Here is a 21,689-nt window from a genome sequence, read left to right as displayed (position 1 = left end):
ACAACCGGTACAGGCGAGTTCCCACGTATATTTAACACCTGGGGCAGCCCGTTCATTTCAGAATACTCCAAATCTTCTCCAAAATCGTGCTGCACCAATCCACATGGAAATGCACACGTCTGCAGACACGTGGGGGTGCTGATAATGCCACGGCCGTGCATCTGCCAAAAAGCAGCCCATTGCTCTGCGTGTTGGGATTTTGCACGTAATCCGAGGCGTGAGCCTCTCCTCGATGGCAGGATATGATGGGGGTGATAACAGGGCTGGGATTCTGCCATCTTGGAACTCTGTGGACTGCCGGCCGTATCAATCTTCTGGGAACACCCAGATCTGTTGGTCTCCAGTCGCGGGTATGGAGATTTGTCATTCCGCACACGCCTGTCTCTCACCCGCCTTGTTTATTGGCCGTAATCTGCAGGAAAGTCATACAATGAGACTTTCATTGGATTAATCATTACCCAGAGCCGGGCGGTGTGGGGCTGGAGGTACACGGGCTGATCACATGACCGAGGGTGACATGCTGGGGGCACGGGTGGTAAATGAAGCAGAATGTATATATATATATATATATATATACATACATACATACATACATACATACATACATATACATACACACACACACACACACACACACATATATATATACATACATACACACACATACATAATGTATGTATATATATATATATGTATGTGTGTGTGTGTGTGTGTGTGTGTGTGTGTGTGTGTGTGTATGTATATATATCACACACACACACACACATATATATATATATATACACACACACACACATATATATATATACACACACACATACACACATATATACATTTCTCATGTGTTTCTTCTCTATAAAGATTATCTCGTTTCTCCAAACCGCATCCCTGAAGAAGTGACCTTTGTCCCCAGAAACGTGTTGGATGAACCTTCGCATCGACCATAATCTGTAGGAGATCTCACTGTGTGATTGTAAATGGGTTTTCTCTCGTGTTCAGCTCCATATAAATCCCGGACTCTCCTGTCATTCTGGAAGGAAAGCCATCTAGGGAAATATTGGGAAAGTTCTCACCTTTGATCCGGCGGGAGGAGTCAGGCCCAGAAATTTATAAAGGTTGTTATTCTCTTTGGCTTCAAAGAAAGCGTCATAGTCCTGCGATTGGAGAGAGAAGAAGTTCATCACATATACAATATATACACACAAATATATAATATATACACACGTCCATAGATATAGATATATAATATATACCAGGATGGCCCCACCCAGCGGGTAACGAGGACCCTTCATTCAGATCTAGTATTAGGATGGCACCACCCAGCAGGTAATGAGGACCCTTCATTCGGATCTAGTATTAGGATGGCCCCACCCAGCGGGTAATGAGGACCCTTCATTCGGATCTAGTATTAGGATGGCCCCACCCAGCGGGTAACGAGGACCCTTCATTCAGATCTAGTATTAGGATGGCACCACCCAGCAGGTAATGAGGACCCTTCATTCGGATCTAGTATTAGGATGGCCCCACCCAGCGGGTAATGAGGACCCTTCATTCGGATCTAGTATTAGGATGGCCCCACCCAGCGGGTAATGAGGACCCTTCATTCGGATCTAGTATTAGGATGGCCCCACCCAGCAGGTAACGAGGACCCTTCATTCGGATCTAGTATTAGGATGATACCACCCAGCCGGTAATGAGGACCCTTCATTCGGATCTAGTATTAGGATGGCCCCACCCAGCGGGTAACGAGGACCCTTCATTCGGATCTAGTATTAGGATGGCACCACCCAGCCGGTAATGAGGACCCTTCATTCGGATCTAGTATTAGGATGGCCCCACCCAGCGGGTAATGAGGACCCTTCATTCGAATCCAGTATTAGGATGGCGCCACCCAGCGGGTAACGAGGACCCTTCATTCGGATCTAGTATTAGGATGGCACCACCCAGCGGGTAATGAGGACCCTTCATTCGGATCTAGTATTAGGATGGCCCCACCCAGCGGGTAATGAGGACCCTTCATTCGGATCTAGTATTAGGATGGCACCACCCAGCGGGTAATGAGGACCCTTCATTCGGATCTAGTATTAGGATGGCCCCACCCAGCGGGTAATGAGGACCCTTCATTCGGATCTAGTATTAGGATGGCACCACCCAGCGGGTAATGAGGACCCTTCATTCGGATCTAGTATTAGGATGGCGCCACCCAGCGGGTAATGAGGACCCTTCATTCGGATCTAGTATTAGGATGATACCACCCAGCAGGTAATGAGGACCCTTCATTCGGATCTAGTATTAGGATGGCACCACCCAGCGGGTAATGAGGACCCTTCATTCGGATCTAGTATTAGGATGATACCACCCAGCGGGTGATGAGGACCCTTCATTCGGATCTAGTATTAGGATGACCCCACCCAGCAGGTAATGAGGACCCTTCATTCGGATCTAGTATTAGGATGGCGCCACCCAGCAGGTAATGAGGACCCTTCATTCGGATCTAGTATTAGGATGATACCACCCAGCAGGTAATGAGGACCCTTCATTCGGATCTAGTATTAGGATGGCACCACCCAGCGGGTAATGAGGACCCTTCATTCGGATCTAGTATTAGGATGATACCACCCAGCGGGTGATGAGGACCCTTCATTCGGATCTAGTATTAGGATGACCCCACCCAGCGGGTAACGAGGACCCTTCATTCGGATCTAATATTAGGATGGCCCCACCCAGCGGGTAATGAGGACCCTTCATTCGGATCTAATATTAGGATGGCCCCACCCAGCGGGTAACGAGGACCCTTCATTCGGATCTAGCATTAGGATGGCACCACCTAGCGGGTAATGAGGACCCTTCATTCGGATCTAATATTAGGATGGCCCCACCCAGCGGGTAATGAGGACCCTTCATTCGGATCTAGCATTAGGATGGCCCCACCCAGCGGGTAACGAGGACCCTTCATTCGGATCTAGCATTAGGATGGCACCACCTAGCGGGTAATGAGGACCCTTCATTCGGATCTAGTATTAGGATGGCCCCACCCAGCGGGTAATGAGGACCCTTCATTCGGATCTAGTATTAGGATGGCCCCACCCAGCGGGTAATGAGGACCCTTCATTCGGATCTAGTATTAGGATGGCACCACCCAGCGGGTAATGAGGACCCTTCATTCGAATCCAGTATTAGGATGGCACCACCCAGCGGGTAACGAGGACCCTTCATTCGGATCTAGTATTAGGATGGCACCACCCAGCGGGTAATGAGGACCCTTCATTCGGATCTAGTATTAGGATGGCCCCACCCAGCGGGTAATGAGGACCCTTCATTCAGATCCAGTATTAGGATGGCACCACCCAGCGGGTAACGAGGACCCTTCATTCGGATCTAGTATTAGGATGATACCACCCAGCGGGTGATGAGGACCCTTCATTCGGATCTAGTATTAGGATGGCCCCACCCAGCAGGTAATGAGGACCCTTCATTCGGATCTAGTATTAGGATGGCCCCACCCAGCGGGTAATGAGGACCCTTCATTCGGATCTAGTATTAGGATGGCCCCACCCAGCGGGTAATGAGGACCCTTCATTCGGATCTAGTATTAGGATGGCCCCACCCAGCGGGTGATGAGGACCCTTCATTCGGATCTAGCATTAGGATGGCCCCACCCAGCGGGTAACGAGGACCCTTCATTCGGATCTAGTATTAGGATGGCCCCACCCAGCGGGTAACGAGGACCCTTCATTCGGATCTAGTATTAGGATGGCCCCACCCAGCGGGTAACGAGGACCCTTCATTCGGATCTAGTATTAGGATGGCACCACCCAGCAGGTAATGAGGACCCTTCATTCGGATCTAGTATTAGGATGGCCCCACCCAGCGGGTAATGAGGACCCTTCATTCGGATCTAGTATTAGGATGGCCCCACCCAGCGGGTAATGAGGACCCTTCATTCGGATCTAGTATTAGGATGGCCCCACCCAGCAGGTAACGAGGACCCTTCATTCGGATCTAGTATTAGGATGATACCACCCAGCCGGTAATGAGGACCCTTCATTCGGATCTAGTATTAGGATGGCCCCACCCAGCGGGTAACGAGGACCCTTCATTCGGATCTAGTATTAGGATGGCACCACCCAGCCGGTAATGAGGACCCTTCATTCGGATCTAGTATTAGGATGGCCCCACCCAGCGGGTAATGAGGACCCTTCATTCGAATCCAGTATTAGGATGGCGCCACCCAGCGGGTAACGAGGACCCTTCATTCGGATCTAGTATTAGGATGGCACCACCCAGCGGGTAATGAGGACCCTTCATTCGGATCTAGTATTAGGATGGCCCCACCCAGCGGGTAATGAGGACCCTTCATTCGGATCTAGTATTAGGATGGCACCACCCAGCGGGTAATGAGGACCCTTCATTCGGATCTAGTATTAGGATGGCCCCACCCAGCGGGTAATGAGGACCCTTCATTCGGATCTAGTATTAGGATGGCACCACCCAGCGGGTAATGAGGACCCTTCATTCGGATCTAGTATTAGGATGGCGCCACCCAGCGGGTAATGAGGACCCTTCATTCGGATCTAGTATTAGGATGATACCACCCAGCAGGTAATGAGGACCCTTCATTCGGATCTAGTATTAGGATGGCACCACCCAGCGGGTAATGAGGACCCTTCATTCGGATCTAGTATTAGGATGATACCACCCAGCGGGTGATGAGGACCCTTCATTCGGATCTAGTATTAGGATGACCCCACCCAGCAGGTAATGAGGACCCTTCATTCGGATCTAGTATTAGGATGGCGCCACCCAGCAGGTAATGAGGACCCTTCATTCGGATCTAGTATTAGGATGATACCACCCAGCAGGTAATGAGGACCCTTCATTCGGATCTAGTATTAGGATGGCACCACCCAGCGGGTAATGAGGACCCTTCATTCGGATCTAGTATTAGGATGATACCACCCAGCGGGTGATGAGGACCCTTCATTCGGATCTAGTATTAGGATGACCCCACCCAGCGGGTAACGAGGACCCTTCATTCGGATCTAATATTAGGATGGCCCCACCCAGCGGGTAATGAGGACCCTTCATTCGGATCTAATATTAGGATGGCCCCACCCAGCGGGTAACGAGGACCCTTCATTCGGATCTAGCATTAGGATGGCACCACCTAGCGGGTAATGAGGACCCTTCATTCGGATCTAGTATTAGGATGGCCCCACCCAGCGGGTAATGAGGACCCTTCATTCGGATCTAGTATTAGGATGGCCCCACCCAGCGGGTAATGAGGACCCTTCATTCGGATCTAGTATTAGGATGGCACCACCCAGCGGGTAATGAGGACCCTTCATTCGAATCCAGTATTAGGATGGCACCACCCAGCGGGTAACGAGGACCCTTCATTCGGATCTAGTATTAGGATGGCACCACCCAGCGGGTAATGAGGACCCTTCATTCGGATCTAGTATTAGGATGGCCCCACCCAGCGGGTAATGAGGACCCTTCATTCAGATCCAGTATTAGGATGGCACCACCCAGCGGGTAACGAGGACCCTTCATTCGGATCTAGTATTAGGATGATACCACCCAGCGGGTGATGAGGACCCTTCATTCGGATCTAGTATTAGGATGGCCCCACCCAGCAGGTAATGAGGACCCTTCATTCGGATCTAGTATTAGGATGGCCCCACCCAGCGGGTAATGAGGACCCTTCATTCGGATCTAGTATTAGGATGGCCCCACCCAGCGGGTAATGAGGACCCTTCATTCGGATCTAGTATTAGGATGGCCCCACCCAGCGGGTGATGAGGACCCTTCATTCGGATCTAGCATTAGGATGGCCCCACCCAGCGGGTAACGAGGACCCTTCATTCGGATCTAGTATTAGGATGGCCCCACCCAGCGGGTAACGAGGACCCTTCATTCGGATCTAGTATTAGGATGGCCCCACCCAGCGGGTAACGAGGACCCTTCATTCGGATCTAGTATTAGGATGATACCACCCAGCGGGTAACGAGGACCCTTCATTCGGATCTAGTATTAGGATGGCCCCACCCAGCGGGTGATGAGGACCCTTCATTCGGATCTAGTATTAGGATGGCCCCACCCAGCGGGTAACGAGGACCCTTCATTCGGATCTAGTATTAGGATGGCCCCACCCAGCGGGTAACGAGGACCCTTCATCCCCAAGGTACAGGAAGGAAGGATTTACATTCCAGGACAGCAAAGCCAAGGAGATCCCTCACACCCGTAGTAAGGAATATAGAGGGCTTACCCCCAGGTATTGGTCATCGCAGAAGATCTGGGGGGGCAGAGGAACCCCACTAGCCGGCCGGCAGTTTTCCGGAACATTCTCCCTCATCCACTTCCGGTTTTCCTCGTTGGCGGCGATGTCCCTCTCTTCATGTGGGATCTTCAGGGAGTCCAATATGGAGAAAACCGTCTGCTGTCTCTTCTTTATCTGAAACAGGAAAAATCCATTCATTCCCGGCTCCGCCCACTGTGGTGACATCACCAGGTGAAGAAACGGAAATGGGGTCAGAAAATGGGCAACTCCACCTAAAACGATTTTCTGTTTTATTCTGGAAGGAGCGATTGTTCATAATGATAAAGACCCCCAGATGGACCTCCCCCGCTTACAGGGTCTATCATTATCCAATCACGATTCACGAGGTCCCAACAACGAATCTAATCATTTCATGGATGATCCGATCGATGGGTTCACGTTATAGAAACTTACAATGGATTCTCTGTCCAATTGATTTTATCTCAGCAACAGGGATGATGACCTATGACATTTCCTGATACACGGTACATGTGACATAATGCAGAAATGGAAATATGGAACAGCAACAATATAGAGGAGCTTACACTCTAATGTCCCCTCCCCCACAGTCCCATCAGTCTTTGTACAGAGGAGCTTACACTCTAATGTCCCCTCCCCCACAGTCACATCAGTCTCTGTACCAGAGGAGCTTACGCTCTAATGTCCCCTCCCCCACAGTCCCATCAGTCTCTGTACAGAGGAGCTTACACTCTAATGTCCCCTCCCCCACAGTCCCATCAGTCTCTGTGCCAGAGGAGCTTACACTCTAATGTCCCCTCCCCCACAGTCACATCAGTCTCTGTACCAGAGGAGCTTACGCTCTAATGTCCACTCCCCCACAGTCCCATCAGTCTCTGTGCCAGAGGAGCTTACACTCTAATGTCCCCTCCCCCACAGTCCCATCAGTCTCTGTACCAGAGGAGCTTACGCTCTAATGTCCCCTCCCCCCACAGTCACATCAGTCTCTGTACCAGAGGAGCTTACGCTCTAATGTCCCCTCCCCCACAGTCACATCAGTCTGTGTACCAGAGGAGCTTACGCTCTAATGTCCCCTCCCCCGCAGTCCCATCAGTCTCTGTACCAGAGGAGCTTACGCTCTAATGTCCCCTCCCCCACAGTCACATCAGTCTCTGTACCAGAGGAGCTTACGCTCTAATGTCCCCTCCCCCACAGTCCCATCAGTCTCTGTACCAGAGGAGCTTACGCTCTAATGTCCCCTCCCCCCACAGTCCCATCAGTCTGTACCAGAGGAGCTTACGCTCTAATGTCCCCTCCCCCACAGTCCCATCAGTCTCTGTACCAGAGGAGCTTACACTCTAATGTCCCCTCCCCCACAGTCCCATCAGTCTCTGTACAGAGGAGCTTACACTCTAATGTCCCCTCCCCCACAGTCCCATCAGTCTCTGTACAGAGGAGCTTACACTCTAATGTCCCCTCCCCCACAGTCACATCAGTCTCTGTACCAGAGGAGCTTACACTCTAATGTCCCCTCCCCCACAGTCACATCAGTCTCTGTACCAGAGGAGCTTACACTCCAATGTCCCCTCCCCCACAGTCCCATCAGTCTCTGTACAGGGGAGCTTACACTCTAATGTCCCCTCCCCCGCAGTCCCATCAGTCTGTACCAGAGGAGCTTACACTCTAATGTCCCCTCCCCCCACAGTCCCATCAGTCTCTGTACAGAGGAGCTTACACTCTAATGTCCCCTCCCCCACAGTCCCATCAGTCTCTTTACCAGAGGAGCTTACGCTCTAATGTCCCCTCCCCCACAGTCACATCAGTCTGTGTACCAGAGGAGCTTACGCTCTAATGTCCCCTCCCCCACAGTCACATTAGTCTCTGTACAGAGGAGCTTACGCTCTAATGTCCCCTCCCCCACAGTCCCATCAGTCTCTGTACAGAGGAGCTTACGCTCTAATGTCCCCTCCCCCACAGTCCCATCAGTCTCTGTACAGAGGAGCTTACACTCTAATGTCCCCTCCCCCACAGTCCCATCAGTCTCTGTACAGAGAAGCTTACACTCTAATGTCCCCTCCCCCACAGTCCCATCAGTCTCTGTACAGAGGAGCTTACGCTCTAATGTCCCCTCCCCCACAGTCACATCAGTCTCTGTACCAGAGGAGCTTACGCTCTAATGTCCCCTCCCCCGCAGTCCCATCAGTCTCTGTACCAGAGGAGCTTACGCTCTAATGTCCCCTCCCCCACAGTCCCATCAGTCTCTGTACAGAGGAGCTTGCACTCTAATGTCCCCTCCCCCACAGTCCCATCAGTCTCTGTACAGAGGAGCTTACACTCTAATGTCCCCTCCCCCCAGTCACACTATTATACATGTATGTAGCTCTGACATACACCATGGCGCAGTACACAGGCAGACATGTAGGCAGGAGATGTGCAGGCCGGTCCTGCATAGGAGAGCTCACAGTGACAGCTCCCTGCCCCCCCTGTAGCTCTGCCGAGTATTTCTCGGTAATATGAAGTAATACGGAGACCTCAGTCTGGAATAGAGAAGTCTCCCTGCGGGGAGGGGGGGGGGACTGGTTTGGGAGGGGGGGGTCAGTCATATTTGTACTCCATGGCTCATTTCCCTTATATGGACAAGAATTCCCCCCCCCCCTCCCCCTCCTCACCGACTCCGAGCTACAGACACTCCAGCACCAAATATGGAGAAGTGACAGTCATCCCCCCCCCCCACCCGGGACAGCGAGGGTTCATTTCCAGCACAGACCGATTAGAATCAGATCAGTCCTGGGACCCCGCACTGAGCCATGGGACCCCCACCAGGCCATGGGACCCCGCACTGAGCCATGGGACCCCCACCAGGCCATGGGACCCCGCACTGAGCCATGGGACCCCCACCAGGCCATGGGACCCCGCACTGAGCCATGGGACCCCCACCAGGCCATGGGACCCCACATTGAGTCATGGGGCTGCTACCAGCCAATGGGACCCCCAGAAGACAATGCGACATATCACTGAGTCACGGGACCCCCACCAGGCCATGGGACCCCGCACTCAGCCATGGGACCCCCACCAGGCCATGGGACCCCGCACTGAGCCATGGGACCCCCACCGGGCCATGGGACCCCGCACTGAGCCATGGGACCCCCACCAGGCCATGGGACCCCGCACTGAGCCACGGGACCCCCACCAGGCCATGGGACCCCGCACTGAGCCATGGGACCCCCACCAGGCCATGGGACCCCGCACTGAGCCATGGGACCCCCACCAGGCCATGGGACCCCGCACTGAGCCATGGGACTCCACACTGAGCCATGGGACCCCGCACTGAGCCATGGGACCCCCACCAGGCCATCGGACCCCGCACTGAGCCATGGGACTCCGCACCGAGCCATGGGACCCCGCACTGAGCCATGGGATCCCCACCAGGCCATGGGACCCCGCACTGAGCCATGGGACTCCGCACTGAGCCATGGGACCCCGCACTGAGCCATGGGACCCCCACCAGGCCATCGGACCCCGCACTGAGCCATGGGACTCCGCACTGAGCCATGGGACCCCGCACTGAGCCATGGGATCCCCACCAGGCCATGGGACCCCGCACTGAGCCATGGGACCCCCACCAGGCCATGGGACCCCGCACTGAGCCATGGGACCCCCACCAGGCCATGGGACCCCGCACTGAGCCATGGGACCCCCACCAGGCCATGGGACCCCGCACTGAGCCATGGGACCCCCACCAGGCCATGGGACCCCGCACTGAGCCATGGGACCCCCACCAGGCCATGGGACCCCGCACTGAGCCATGGGACCCCCACCAGGCCATGGGACCCCGCACTGAGCCATGGGACCCCCACCAGGCCATGGGACCCCGCACTGAGCCATGGGACCCCCACCAGGCCATGGGACCCCGCACTGAGCCATGGGACCCCCACCGGGCCATGGGACCCCGCACTGAGCCATGGGACCCCCACCGGGCCATGGGACCCCGCACTGAGCCATGGGACCCCCACCAGGCCATGGGACCCCGCACTGAGCCATGGGACCCCCACCAGGCCATGGGACCCCACATTGAGTCGTGGGGCTGCTACCAGCCAATGGGACCCCCAGAAGACAATGGGACATATCACTGAGCCATGGGACCCCCCCAGCCAATGGGACCCCACACTGAGCCATAAGACCTACACCAGGCCAATGGGACCCTGCACCAAGCCATGAGACCCCCCCACCAGGCCAATGGGACCCCACATTGAGGCCAATGGGACCCAGCACTGAGCCATGGGACCCCCAAAATCCAATGGGACCCAGCACTGAGCCATGGGACCCCCAAAAGCCAATGGGACCCCTAAGGAGCCATGAGACCCTATCCCGAGTCACGAGACCCTGCATTGAGCTAAGGGCCCACACAGTGTTCTTTATTCTAAATACAAAGTCACAATCAGTATCATTACAAATTCTTCCAGCCAGTAATGGACTCCCATCTTCCTCTGAACCCCAGGCTCATTGGTTGCTATGGGTGACGGCGCTTTGCACATCATCAGTAGAGGATTCTCCCTCTTCCAGGAGCCATGTACAGGAGATGGATGGAGGCTGATAGAATGACAGATTCACCTACTTATACTGTGTGTGGCAACAAATGTAATGCACCGCCCACAATCCAATACAGCCACACCTCCTGCCATCCCACCATCTAATGTGACCACACCCTTTGTCATTTTTATATCCAGTATAACTCCACCCTTTGACATCACAGTGTCTCATATAGCCAAACCCTTCGCACCCAACAATCCAATGTAACCACTGTACCCCATCCACCAATATAACCACTGTACCCCATCCAACAATCCAATATAACCACTGTACCCCACCCACCAATATAACCACTGTACCCCATCCACCAATCCAATATAACCACTGTACCCCATCCAACAATCCAATGTAACCACTGTACCCCATCCACCAATATAACCACTGTACCCCATCCACCAATCCAATATAACCACTGTACCCCATCCAACAATCCAATATAACCACTGTACCCCACCCACCAATATAACCACTGTACCCCATCCACCAATCCAATATAACCACTGTACCCCATCCACCAATCCAATGTAACCACTGTACCCCATCCACCAATATAACCACTGTACCCCATCCACCAATCCAATATAACCACTGTACCCCACCCACCAATATAACCACTGTACCCCATCCACCAATATAAACACTGTACCCCACCCACCAATATAACCACTGTACCCCATCCACCAATATAACCACTGTACCCCATCCACCAATATAACCACTGTACCCCATCCAACAATCCAATATAACCACTGTACCCCATCCAACAATCCAATATAACCACTGTACCCCATCCACCAATATAACCACTGTACCCCATCCACCAATCCAATATAAGCACTGTACCCCATCCACCAATCCAATATAACCACTGTACCCCATCCACCAATATAACCACTGTACCCCATCCAACAATCCAATATAACCACTGTACCCCATCCACCAATATAACCACTGTACCCCATCCACCAATCCAATATAACCACTGTACCCCATCCACCAATATAACCACTGTACCCCATCCACCAATCCAATATAACCACTGTACCCCATCCACCAATCCAATATAACCACTGTACCCCATCCATAAATCCAATATAACCACTGTACCCCATACACCAATCCAATATAACCACTGTTCCCATCCACCAATATAACCACTGTACCCCATCCATCAATCCAATATAACCACTGTACCCCATCCACCAATATAACCACTGTACCCCATCCAACAATCCAATATAACCACTGTACCCCATCCACCAATATAACCACTGTACCCCATCCACCAATCCAATATAACCACTGTACCCCATACACCAATATAACCACTGTACCCCATCGAATAACCCAGTAGGGTCACACCCCTTGTCATTTCTATATTCAATATAACTCCACCCTTTGACATCCCACCATCTATTATAGCCACACCCTTCACACCCACGAAACAATCCAATATCACCACTGTACCCCATCCACCGATCCAATATAACCACTGTACCCCATCCAACAATCCAATATAACCACTGTACCCCATCCAACAATCCAGTATAACCACTGAACCCCATCCAACAATCCAATATAACCACTGAACCCCATCCACCAATCCAATATAACCACTGAACCCCATCCAACAATCCAATATAACCACTGAACCCCATCCAACAATCCAATATAACCACTGAACCCCATCCACCAATCCAATATAACCACTGTACCCCATCCACCAATCCAATATAACCACTGTACCCCATCCACCAATATAACCACTGTACCCCATCCACCAATCCAATATAACCACTGTACCCCATACACCAATATAACCACTGTACCCCATCGAATAACCCAGTAGGGTCACACCCCTTGTCATTTCTATATTCAATATAACTCCACCCTTTGACATCCCACCATCTATTATAGCCACACCCTTCACACCCACGAAACAATCCAATATAACCACTGTACCCCATCCACCAATCCAATATAACCACTGTACCCCATCCACCAATATAACCACTGTACCCCATCCACCAATCCAATATAACCACTGTACCCCATCCACCAATCCAATATAACCACTGTACCCCATCCACCAATATAACCACTGTACCCCATCCACCAATCCAATATAACCACTGTACCCCATCCACCAATCCAATATAACCACTGTACCCCATCCAACAATCCAGTAGGGCAAAACCCTTTGACATCCCATCATCCAATACGGCCACGCCCCTCACCTCCCACAATTTAATACAACCACACCCCTCGTACACTTTCATCCAACAGGCTGTTGACCTACGGAGTGCCTATGATGGGGATCTTGCCATTCCCCTATTTTCCTCATGTGCCTTCTGATTGGCCGGACTCCTCTCTATTCTAAATGGAAGTGGGAACACTTGTGAGTCTTCTGGTGAAACAAACGGATCTTTAATCTGCAGAAGCCGCTTCCGGCTGCCCCGCCTGACAAACATTGCGGGATTAATGGATCCAAGACACGGGCGGGAGGATAAACACGGAGCCGGAGATAAGCCGACTTTCCTGCCAATTCTGGACGGACTTTCTTCATTTACCTTGTTTTATATAACTCCCTGCAGACAGAACCAGCAGACTTTTCACAAACTGCCTGGCGGCACTGCAGACTCCTGTTATGTGACACTGTCCGCTATGGTGTGTGGGCGGGGCTGCAGAGGGCGCAGCTGGAAACTGGGGACACACTGACCCATGTTCCCAGGTTCAGATTCTGGGCCACTCACAATAGAAAGGTACCGGCTGTGGCTATAGAGAGGTCTGACCTGCCCCAAACTGTGGGAGGGAATGAGGAAGTTGTACTGAGCATGGCCCCACCCACATCTTCCCCCAAAATATGCAAGTTGGTGGGAGGCCAAAGAAGGCGACACCGAAAACAGAGCCCACCGAAAACAGGCCAAACTAGAAGAAAAACAAACATGTTGTGAACCTGAAGGCATCAGGGTCCTCAGATGACGTCTAGTGAGGCCTGGATGTGAGATGGTCATAATCCGTCTGCAGAACAGGCTGAGCATTACCTATCATGAGTCCAACGACCAGAGCCTATAATCTATATCCTGTCATTCCTGCTGGGATGGAGTCACCTTTATAAGAAGTTGTTACACCAATGTATACAATGACACCGATCAGGTAGACGCCATACTCACCTATACTACCAGGACACCGATCAGGTAGACGCCAAACTCACGTATACTACCAGGACATCGATCAGGCTGAGGCCATACACACCTATATTACCAGGACACTGATCAGGCTAAGGCCATACACACCTATACTACCAGGACACCGATCAGGCTGAGGTCAAACACACCTATACTACCAGGACATTGATCAGGCTGAGACCAAACACACCTATACTACCAGGACACCGATCAGGTAGACGCCAAACTCACCTATACTACCAAGACATTGATCAGGCTGAGGCCAAACACACCTATACTACCAGGACACCGATCAGGCTGAGGTCAAACACACCTATACTACCAGGACATTGATCAGGCTGAGACCAAACACACCTATACTACCAGGACACCGATCAGGCTGAGGCCATACACACCTATACTACCAGGACATCGATCAGGTAGATGCCAAACACACCTATACTACCAGGACACTGATTAGGCTGAGGCCAAACACACCTATACTACCAGGACACCGATCAGGTAGACGCCAAACTCACCTATACTACCAAGACATTGATCAGGCTGAGGCCAAACACACCTATACTACCAGGACACCGATCAGGCTGAGGTCAAACACACCTATACTACCAGGACATTGATCAGGCTGAGACCAAACACACCTATACTACCAGGACACCGATCAGGCTGAGGCCATACACACCTATACTACCAGGACATCGATCAGGTAGATGCCAAACACACCTATACTACCAGGACACTGATTAGGCTGAGGCCAAACACACCTATACTACCAGGACATCGATCAGGTAGATGCCAAACACACCTATACTACCAGGATAATCGATCAGGTAGATGCCAAACACACCTATACTACCAGGACACCGATCAGGCTGAGGGCATACACACCTATACTACCAGGACATCGATCAGGCTGAGGCCAAACACACCTATACTACCAGGACATCGATCAGGTAGATGCCAAACCCACCTATACTACCAGGACACCGATCAGGCTGAGGCCATACACACCTATACTACCAGGACATCGATCAGGCTGAGGCCAAACACACCTATACTACCAGGACACCGATCAGGCTGAGGGCATACACACCTATACTACCAGGACATCGATCAGGCTGAGGCCAAACACACCTATACTACCAGGACATCGATCAGGTAGATGCCAAACCCACCTATACTACCAGGACACCGATCAGGCTGAGGCCATACACACCTATACTACCAGGACATCGATCAGGCTGAGGCCAAACACACCTATACTACCAGGACACTAATCAGGCTGAGGTCATACACACCTATACTACCAGGACATCGATCAGGTAGATGCCAAACACACCTATACTACCAGGACATCGATGAGGTAGACACAAAACACACCTATACTACCAGGACATCAATGAGGTAGACACAAAACACACCTATACTACCAGGACACCTATCAGGTAGATGCCAAACACACCTATAGTACCAGGAAACTGATCAAGTACACACCAAACACACCTATAGTACCAGGAAAATGATCAGGTAGACGCCAAACAAAAATATACTACCAGGACACCGATCAGGTAGACACCAAACACACCTACACTACTAGAATACCGATCAAGTAGACGCCATACACACCTATACTACGGGGACACCGATCAGGTAGACGCCAAACACACCTATACTACCAGGACACCGATCAGGTAGACGCCAAAACACACCTATACTACCAGGACCATATTACCAGGACACTGATCGGGTAGACGCCAAACAAACCTATAGTACCAGGACACCGATCAGGTAGACACCAAACACATCTATACTACTAGGACACCGATCAGGTAGATGCCAAACACACCTATACTACCAGGACAATGATCAGGTAGACGCCAAACACACCTATACTACCAGGACACCAATCAATGCTGCTACCCCCAATTCTCATGGTGGGATCAGAGCTGGGGGGACCGGTGTTCAGGATGGGGTAACCGATAATGATGTGGATAAGGCTGCTGATGCTAGTGGTGATATGGTGACCAGTGCCGATATCACTAATATCGATGTAGGGGTTCCCGATGTCATTAATACAAAGGTAGGTATGTCTGGATGGGGTCAGGACCAGTCTGAGGACCCTGAGAATATGGCAAAGGAGGATTCAGTTCAGAATAACCCCCGTGATTTCCCCCCTTTGGTTGAGCCGCCACCTGCATCACAAGGGAATGGTGGTCCATCTGGCCATGTCCCTCCTCGGAATGCCTGGAGCCGTGGGGCTCCTTCTTTTTCCAGCAGTACCAGATATACTGGTCAGGCCTTCAAGAGGAGGAACGTGGTCAGGTTGAAGCATAGGGGTTCCAGAGAAGAGCTCCCTGATAGGAGGTTTGTAGTTAGGGAGTTGCTGTGTCAGCAGATGGGGTTTGTGCCCCAGATATACTGGCCGTCATCAACCTCCCTGACAGACGGGATGATGTCAGCTTCAAGCTCATGTCTGGCTTGGACGGGTTCTGGGCCGGCTTTAGTGGGTTTCAGGACAAAGAGGGGTGGAGGAACTTCATCTTCATCCCCATCTCCAAACCTGACACAGCAAACGTTAACATCATTTTCTGGAATGAGTCTGTGCCCCCCCAGGATATTGTAGTCTGTGCCCCCCCCCCAGGATATTGTAGTCTGTGCCCCCCCAGGATATTGTAGTCTGTGCCCCCCCCAGGATATTGTAGTCTGTGCCCCCCCAGGATACTGTAGTCTGTGCCCCCCCCAGGATATTGTAGTCTGTGCCCCCCCAGGATACTGTAGTCTGTGCCCCCCCCAGGATATTGTAGTCTGTGCCCCCCCCAGGATATTGTAGTCTGTGCCCCCCCCCCCCAGGATATTGTAGTCTGTGCCCCCCCCTCCAGGATATTGTAGTCTGTGCCCCCCCAGGATATTGTAGTCTGTGCCCCCCCAGGATATTGTAGTCTGTGCCCCCCCAGGATACTGTAGTCTGTGCCCCCCCCAGGATATTGTAGTCTGTGCCCCCCCAGGATACTGTAGTCTGTGCCCCCCCCAGGATATAGTAGTCTGTGCCCCCCCCACGATATTGTAGTCTGTGCCCCCCCCCCCAGGATATTGTAGTCTGTGCCCCCCCCTCCAGGATATTGTAGTCTGTGCCCCCCCCCTCCAGGATATTGTAGTCTGTGCCCCCCCAGGATATTGTAGTCTGTGCCCCCCCCCCAGGATATTGTAGTCTGTGCCCCCCCCAGGATATTGTAGTCTGTGCCCCCCCAGGATATTGTAGTCTGGCTCAGAAGGCATTGTGAGATGGTCTCTGATCTGACCAAAACTAGGGACAGTGATGGGATCTGGACTGGAGGTTGGAGGGTTCTCGTTGAGGCAGAGTAACAATGTCACCCATCACCTGCCAGGCTCCTTTTTTATTGGGCGGGAGAGGGGAGTCTTCTATGCAGGTCAGCCCAGGCTATGTTTTACATGCGGTAAGTCGGGTCATATGGCGACTGTCTGCTCCGTCATGAAGTGTAATCTGTGTGGGGAGGTCGGCCATGTCAGCCCTACCTGTGAGAACATCAAGTGCAATCTATGTGGTGGGCTTGGCCATTTCCACAGAGATTGCCCGGTGGCCTTCCATAACAGGGATGAGGAATCGGCAGAGGAGGAACTGCTGGCAGCAGAACACCTAGAGGAGGAAGCCTTAATGAATGGGGTCATATCAACTGAGGGGGAGGTAAACCCAGAGGTCCAGGGGGCCGGCCTCGGGCAGGAGGGCAGTGTTCAGCAGGCTTTTGGGCTGTAATCAGGAGGAGTCTATGGCACATTTCTTGGTGGATTGTTGGGGAAGCCGTGAGGTCTGGAAGGAAGTAGCTGACAGAGTTCGGATCCGAAGGTTGGAGAACCTGAGCTGCTCTGACAGACTTTATGGCATTTCCCCCCACAATACACAACATAGACAGAGGAACCATGTACATTGTTATCACTGTGATCAAGGACTATCACTGGCACGCATGGACCAAGGTAGCCATGCACAACGAGCTGTTCCTGGCCAGGAAAGTCGCAGACGTAGTCCTCTGAGGTCCAAGGTAGCCATGCACTATGAGCTGTTCCCGGCCAGGAGAGTCGCAGATGTAGTCCTCTGAGGACCAAGGTAGCCATGCACAACGAGCTGTTCCTGGCCAGGAAAGTCGCAGATGTAGTCCTCTGAGGACCAAGGTAGCCATGCACAACAAGCTGTTCCCGGCCAGGAGAGTCGCAGACGTGGTCCTCTGAGGACCAAGGTAGCCATGCACAACGAGCTGTTCCTGGCCAGGAGAGTCGCAGACGTGGTCCTCTGAGGACCAAGGTAGCCATGCACTATGAGCTGTTCCCGGCCAGGAGAGTCGCAGACGTAGTCCTCTGAGGACCAAGGTAGCCATGCACAACGAGCTGTTCCTGGCCAGGAGAGTCGCAGATGTAGTCCTCTGAGGACCAAGGTAGCCATGCACAACGAGCTGTTCCTCGCCAGGAGAGTCGCAGACGTAGTCCTCTGAGGACCAAGGTAGCCATGCACAACGAGCTGTTCCTGGCCAGGAGAGTCGCAGATGTAGTCCTCTGAGGACCAAGGTAGCCATGCACAACGAGGTGTTCCTGGCCAGGAGAGTCGCAGACGTGGTCCTCTGAGGACCAAGGTAGCCATGCACAATGAGCTGTTCCCGGCCAGGAGAGTCGCAGACGTGGTCCTCTGAGGACCAAGGTAGCCATGCACAATGAGCTGTTCCCGGCCAGGAGAGTCGCAGACGTGGTCCTCTGAGGACCAAGGTAGCCATGCACAACGAGCTGTTCCCGGCCAGGAGACGCAGACGTGGTCCTCTCAGAGTCGAGGTGGATAAAGAGTTTAGAGCTGAAGGATCATTGGAGGAATCTATTTATAGCATCAAATTCGATGTATAACTTTAGTATAAACTGCTGAGTTTCTGGCGTGCAGAATATGTAACATTGTTACATTGTTGTTGTTTTCAGGTTTTATTTTTATGATGATTACAGTTTTGTTACTTTGTATTCTGTTTGTTTTTTACAAATAAAAATATCCATATATACAGAACAGGGACAGATACCGAGAATGACACCCGGCATCCGGGACAGGAGAAGTGGGACTGTGCAGAGTCCATACATACAGAATGGGGACAGATACAGAGAATGACACCCGGCATCCAGGACAGGAGAAGTGGGACTGTGCAGAGTCCATACATACAGAATGGGGACAGATACAGAGAATGACACCCGGCATCCAGGACAGGAGAAGTGGGACTGTGCAGAGTCCATACATACAGAATGGGGACAGATACCGAGAATGACACCCGGCATCCGGGACAGGAGAAGTGGGACTGTGCAGAGTCCATACATACAGAATGGGGACAGATACCGAGAATGACACCCGGCATCTGGGACAGGAGAAGTGGGACTGTGCAGAGTCCATACATACAGAATGGGGACAGATACCAAGAATGACACCCGGCATCCGGGACAGGAGAAGTGGGACTGTGCAGAGTCCATACATACAGAATAGGGACAGATACCGAGAATGACACCCGGCATCCAGGACAGGAGAAGTGGGACTGTGCAGAGTCCATACATACAGAATGGGGACAGATACCGAGAATGACACCCGGCATCCAGGACAGGAGAAGTGGGACTGTGCAGAGTCCATACATACAGAATAAGAGGAGATACCGAGAATGACACCCGGTATCCGGGACAGGAGAAGTGGGACTGTGCAGAGTCCATACATACAGAATAAGGACAGATACCGAGAATGACACCCGGCATCCGGGACAGGAGAAGTGGGACTGTGCAGAGTCCATACATCTTCATCTTACTTCTCCAGGCCTGACAGCCTGTTTTCTAGTCCCCCCAGCAGGGGGTGTCTACTGAAGCCAAGGGCCAATCGCCTCATCTGGGGAGGGGGGTTTTAGGCGGAGACCCAGGCTAGGACCAAAATCCCTCCCAAGTCTATACCCTGGTCAATACCCTTCCATAGGGACCTGTAGCATCCTATCCACTGGTAGGATAATATGCAGAATCATCTGCTGAACGTCTAGACATCAACTATGACATATCTTACCGGTCCAGATAAAGACATATTGCTTTCTACTCTCATGTAGGTGCCACATAGGGGTGTAAGGTGTCAGGTGACTCGTATTAAAATGACCTATCTGAATATATGCTTTGGTTTATTGTACCTTTTTCCTGCTGGGATTTATGAATTTGTATGAAAAAGTGATTTCAAGTGGGATGTAGTTTTACTGCTACTCCAGAATGCTTTTCATGTCCAGTGACGGACGGATTTATAGCTTTACGATCCGGCCAAGGCAAGAGTCTGACAGACACCATGGAACCAGCTTATTGGGTTTACATCCATGAAGTGTATCCATCTGTGCCCTGTGCACAGAACTCAGCGCACACACAGACCACATTCCTGCAAGGGGAGGGGGGCTGGAGGGAGAGAGAATGATACAAGATGGTGGATCTTAGCAAAATGGTTGTCCGTGTCCATATCTGTGCGCACAATTATCACACCTCCTCCTACAAAGTTACAATGTACAGTCTGATCACTGGGGGAGGGGAGACTGAGAGAAAGACTCCTCCTCCTCCTACAAAGTTACAATGTGCAGTCTGATCACTGTAGGAGGGGAGACTGAGGAAATGCCTCCTCCTCCTTCTACAAAGTTACAATGTACAGTCTGATCACTGGGGGAGGGGAGACTGAGGAAATGCCTGCTCCTCCTTCTACAAAGTTACAACGTACAGTCTGATCACTGGGGGAGGAGACTGAGGAATTGACTCCTCCCCCTTCTACAAAGTTACAACGTACAGTCTGATCACTGGGGGGAGGAGACTGAGAAAATGCCTGCTCTTCCTTCTACAAAGTTACAATGTACAGTCTGATCACTGGGGGAGGGGAGACTGCGGAAACGCCTCCTCCTCCTTCTACAAAGTTACAATGTACAGTCTGATCACTGGGGGAGGGGAGACTGCGGAAACGCCTCCTCCTCCTTCTACAAAGTTACAATGTACAGTCTGATCACTGGGGGAGGGGAGACTGAGGAAACATTTCCAGGGACAGGTCCTCTTTGTTCCCATACGTTGAACAGACGCTTCTATTTCTTTTCCGCACTGCGGTCCAGCGATGACATCACTCTCCCGGGCGCACAGACGGCCAATGTGCACACAGCGCCTTCTATTCAGTTATTTTCAGAAGAAAAACAAATTACAGAAATATTACCCCGGAGGATCGGCGCCAAAATCAACGTTCCCGGCCAGCATGGCGCGGACTCAGCCACTTCTACCACAGAGGAACGCCCTGCTGCCTGCAGGGGGCGCTTCAGGTGAAATCCCGGGGGGCACACAGGAGGCAGTGAGGGGCAAGTCAATGGCTGCGAGAAGATGGCCTGCACTTGGAGATGGCCCCTCCCCCATGGGTATTAATACGGAGTTGCCCCCTCCCCCATGGGTATTAATACGGAGTTGCCCCCTCCCCCATGGGTATTAATACGGAGTTGCCCCCTCCCCATGGGCAATATTACGGAGTTTCCCCCTCCCCCAGGGTCATTAATATGGAGTTGCCCCCTCCCCCATGGTCATTAATATGGAGTTGCCCCCTCCCCCATGGCCATTAATAT

The 21,689-nt window shown here is 52.0% G+C and overlaps 1 protein-coding gene across 1 annotated transcript in view; it reads right to left on the bottom strand.

Annotated features, from left to right (window-relative positions):
- LOC149432820 (adapter SH3BGRL-like) overlaps positions 1-21,689 on the bottom strand; it is a 40,303-nt gene that overhangs the window by 7,404 nt on the left and 11,210 nt on the right. The window contains exons 2-3 of the mRNA XM_089664904.1: positions 6,272-6,457; positions 1,074-1,154 (exon numbers count right to left, since the gene is read on the bottom strand). Of these exons, the coding sequence (XP_089521030.1) occupies positions 1,074-1,154; positions 6,272-6,457 (267 nt within the window). The remainder of the gene's footprint in view (positions 1-1,073; positions 1,155-6,271; positions 6,458-21,689) is intronic.

Source organism: Staurois parvus, unplaced genomic scaffold, assembly GCF_062004578.1.
Source record: "Staurois parvus isolate SC_StPar_1 unplaced genomic scaffold, SC_StPar_1.0 ptg002094l, whole genome shotgun sequence".
NCBI classification, from domain to species: Eukaryota; Metazoa; Chordata; class Amphibia; order Anura; family Ranidae; genus Staurois; species Staurois parvus.
Note: the sequence above shows the minus strand (reverse complement) of the source record. Positions and strands in the feature narration are given on the sequence as shown.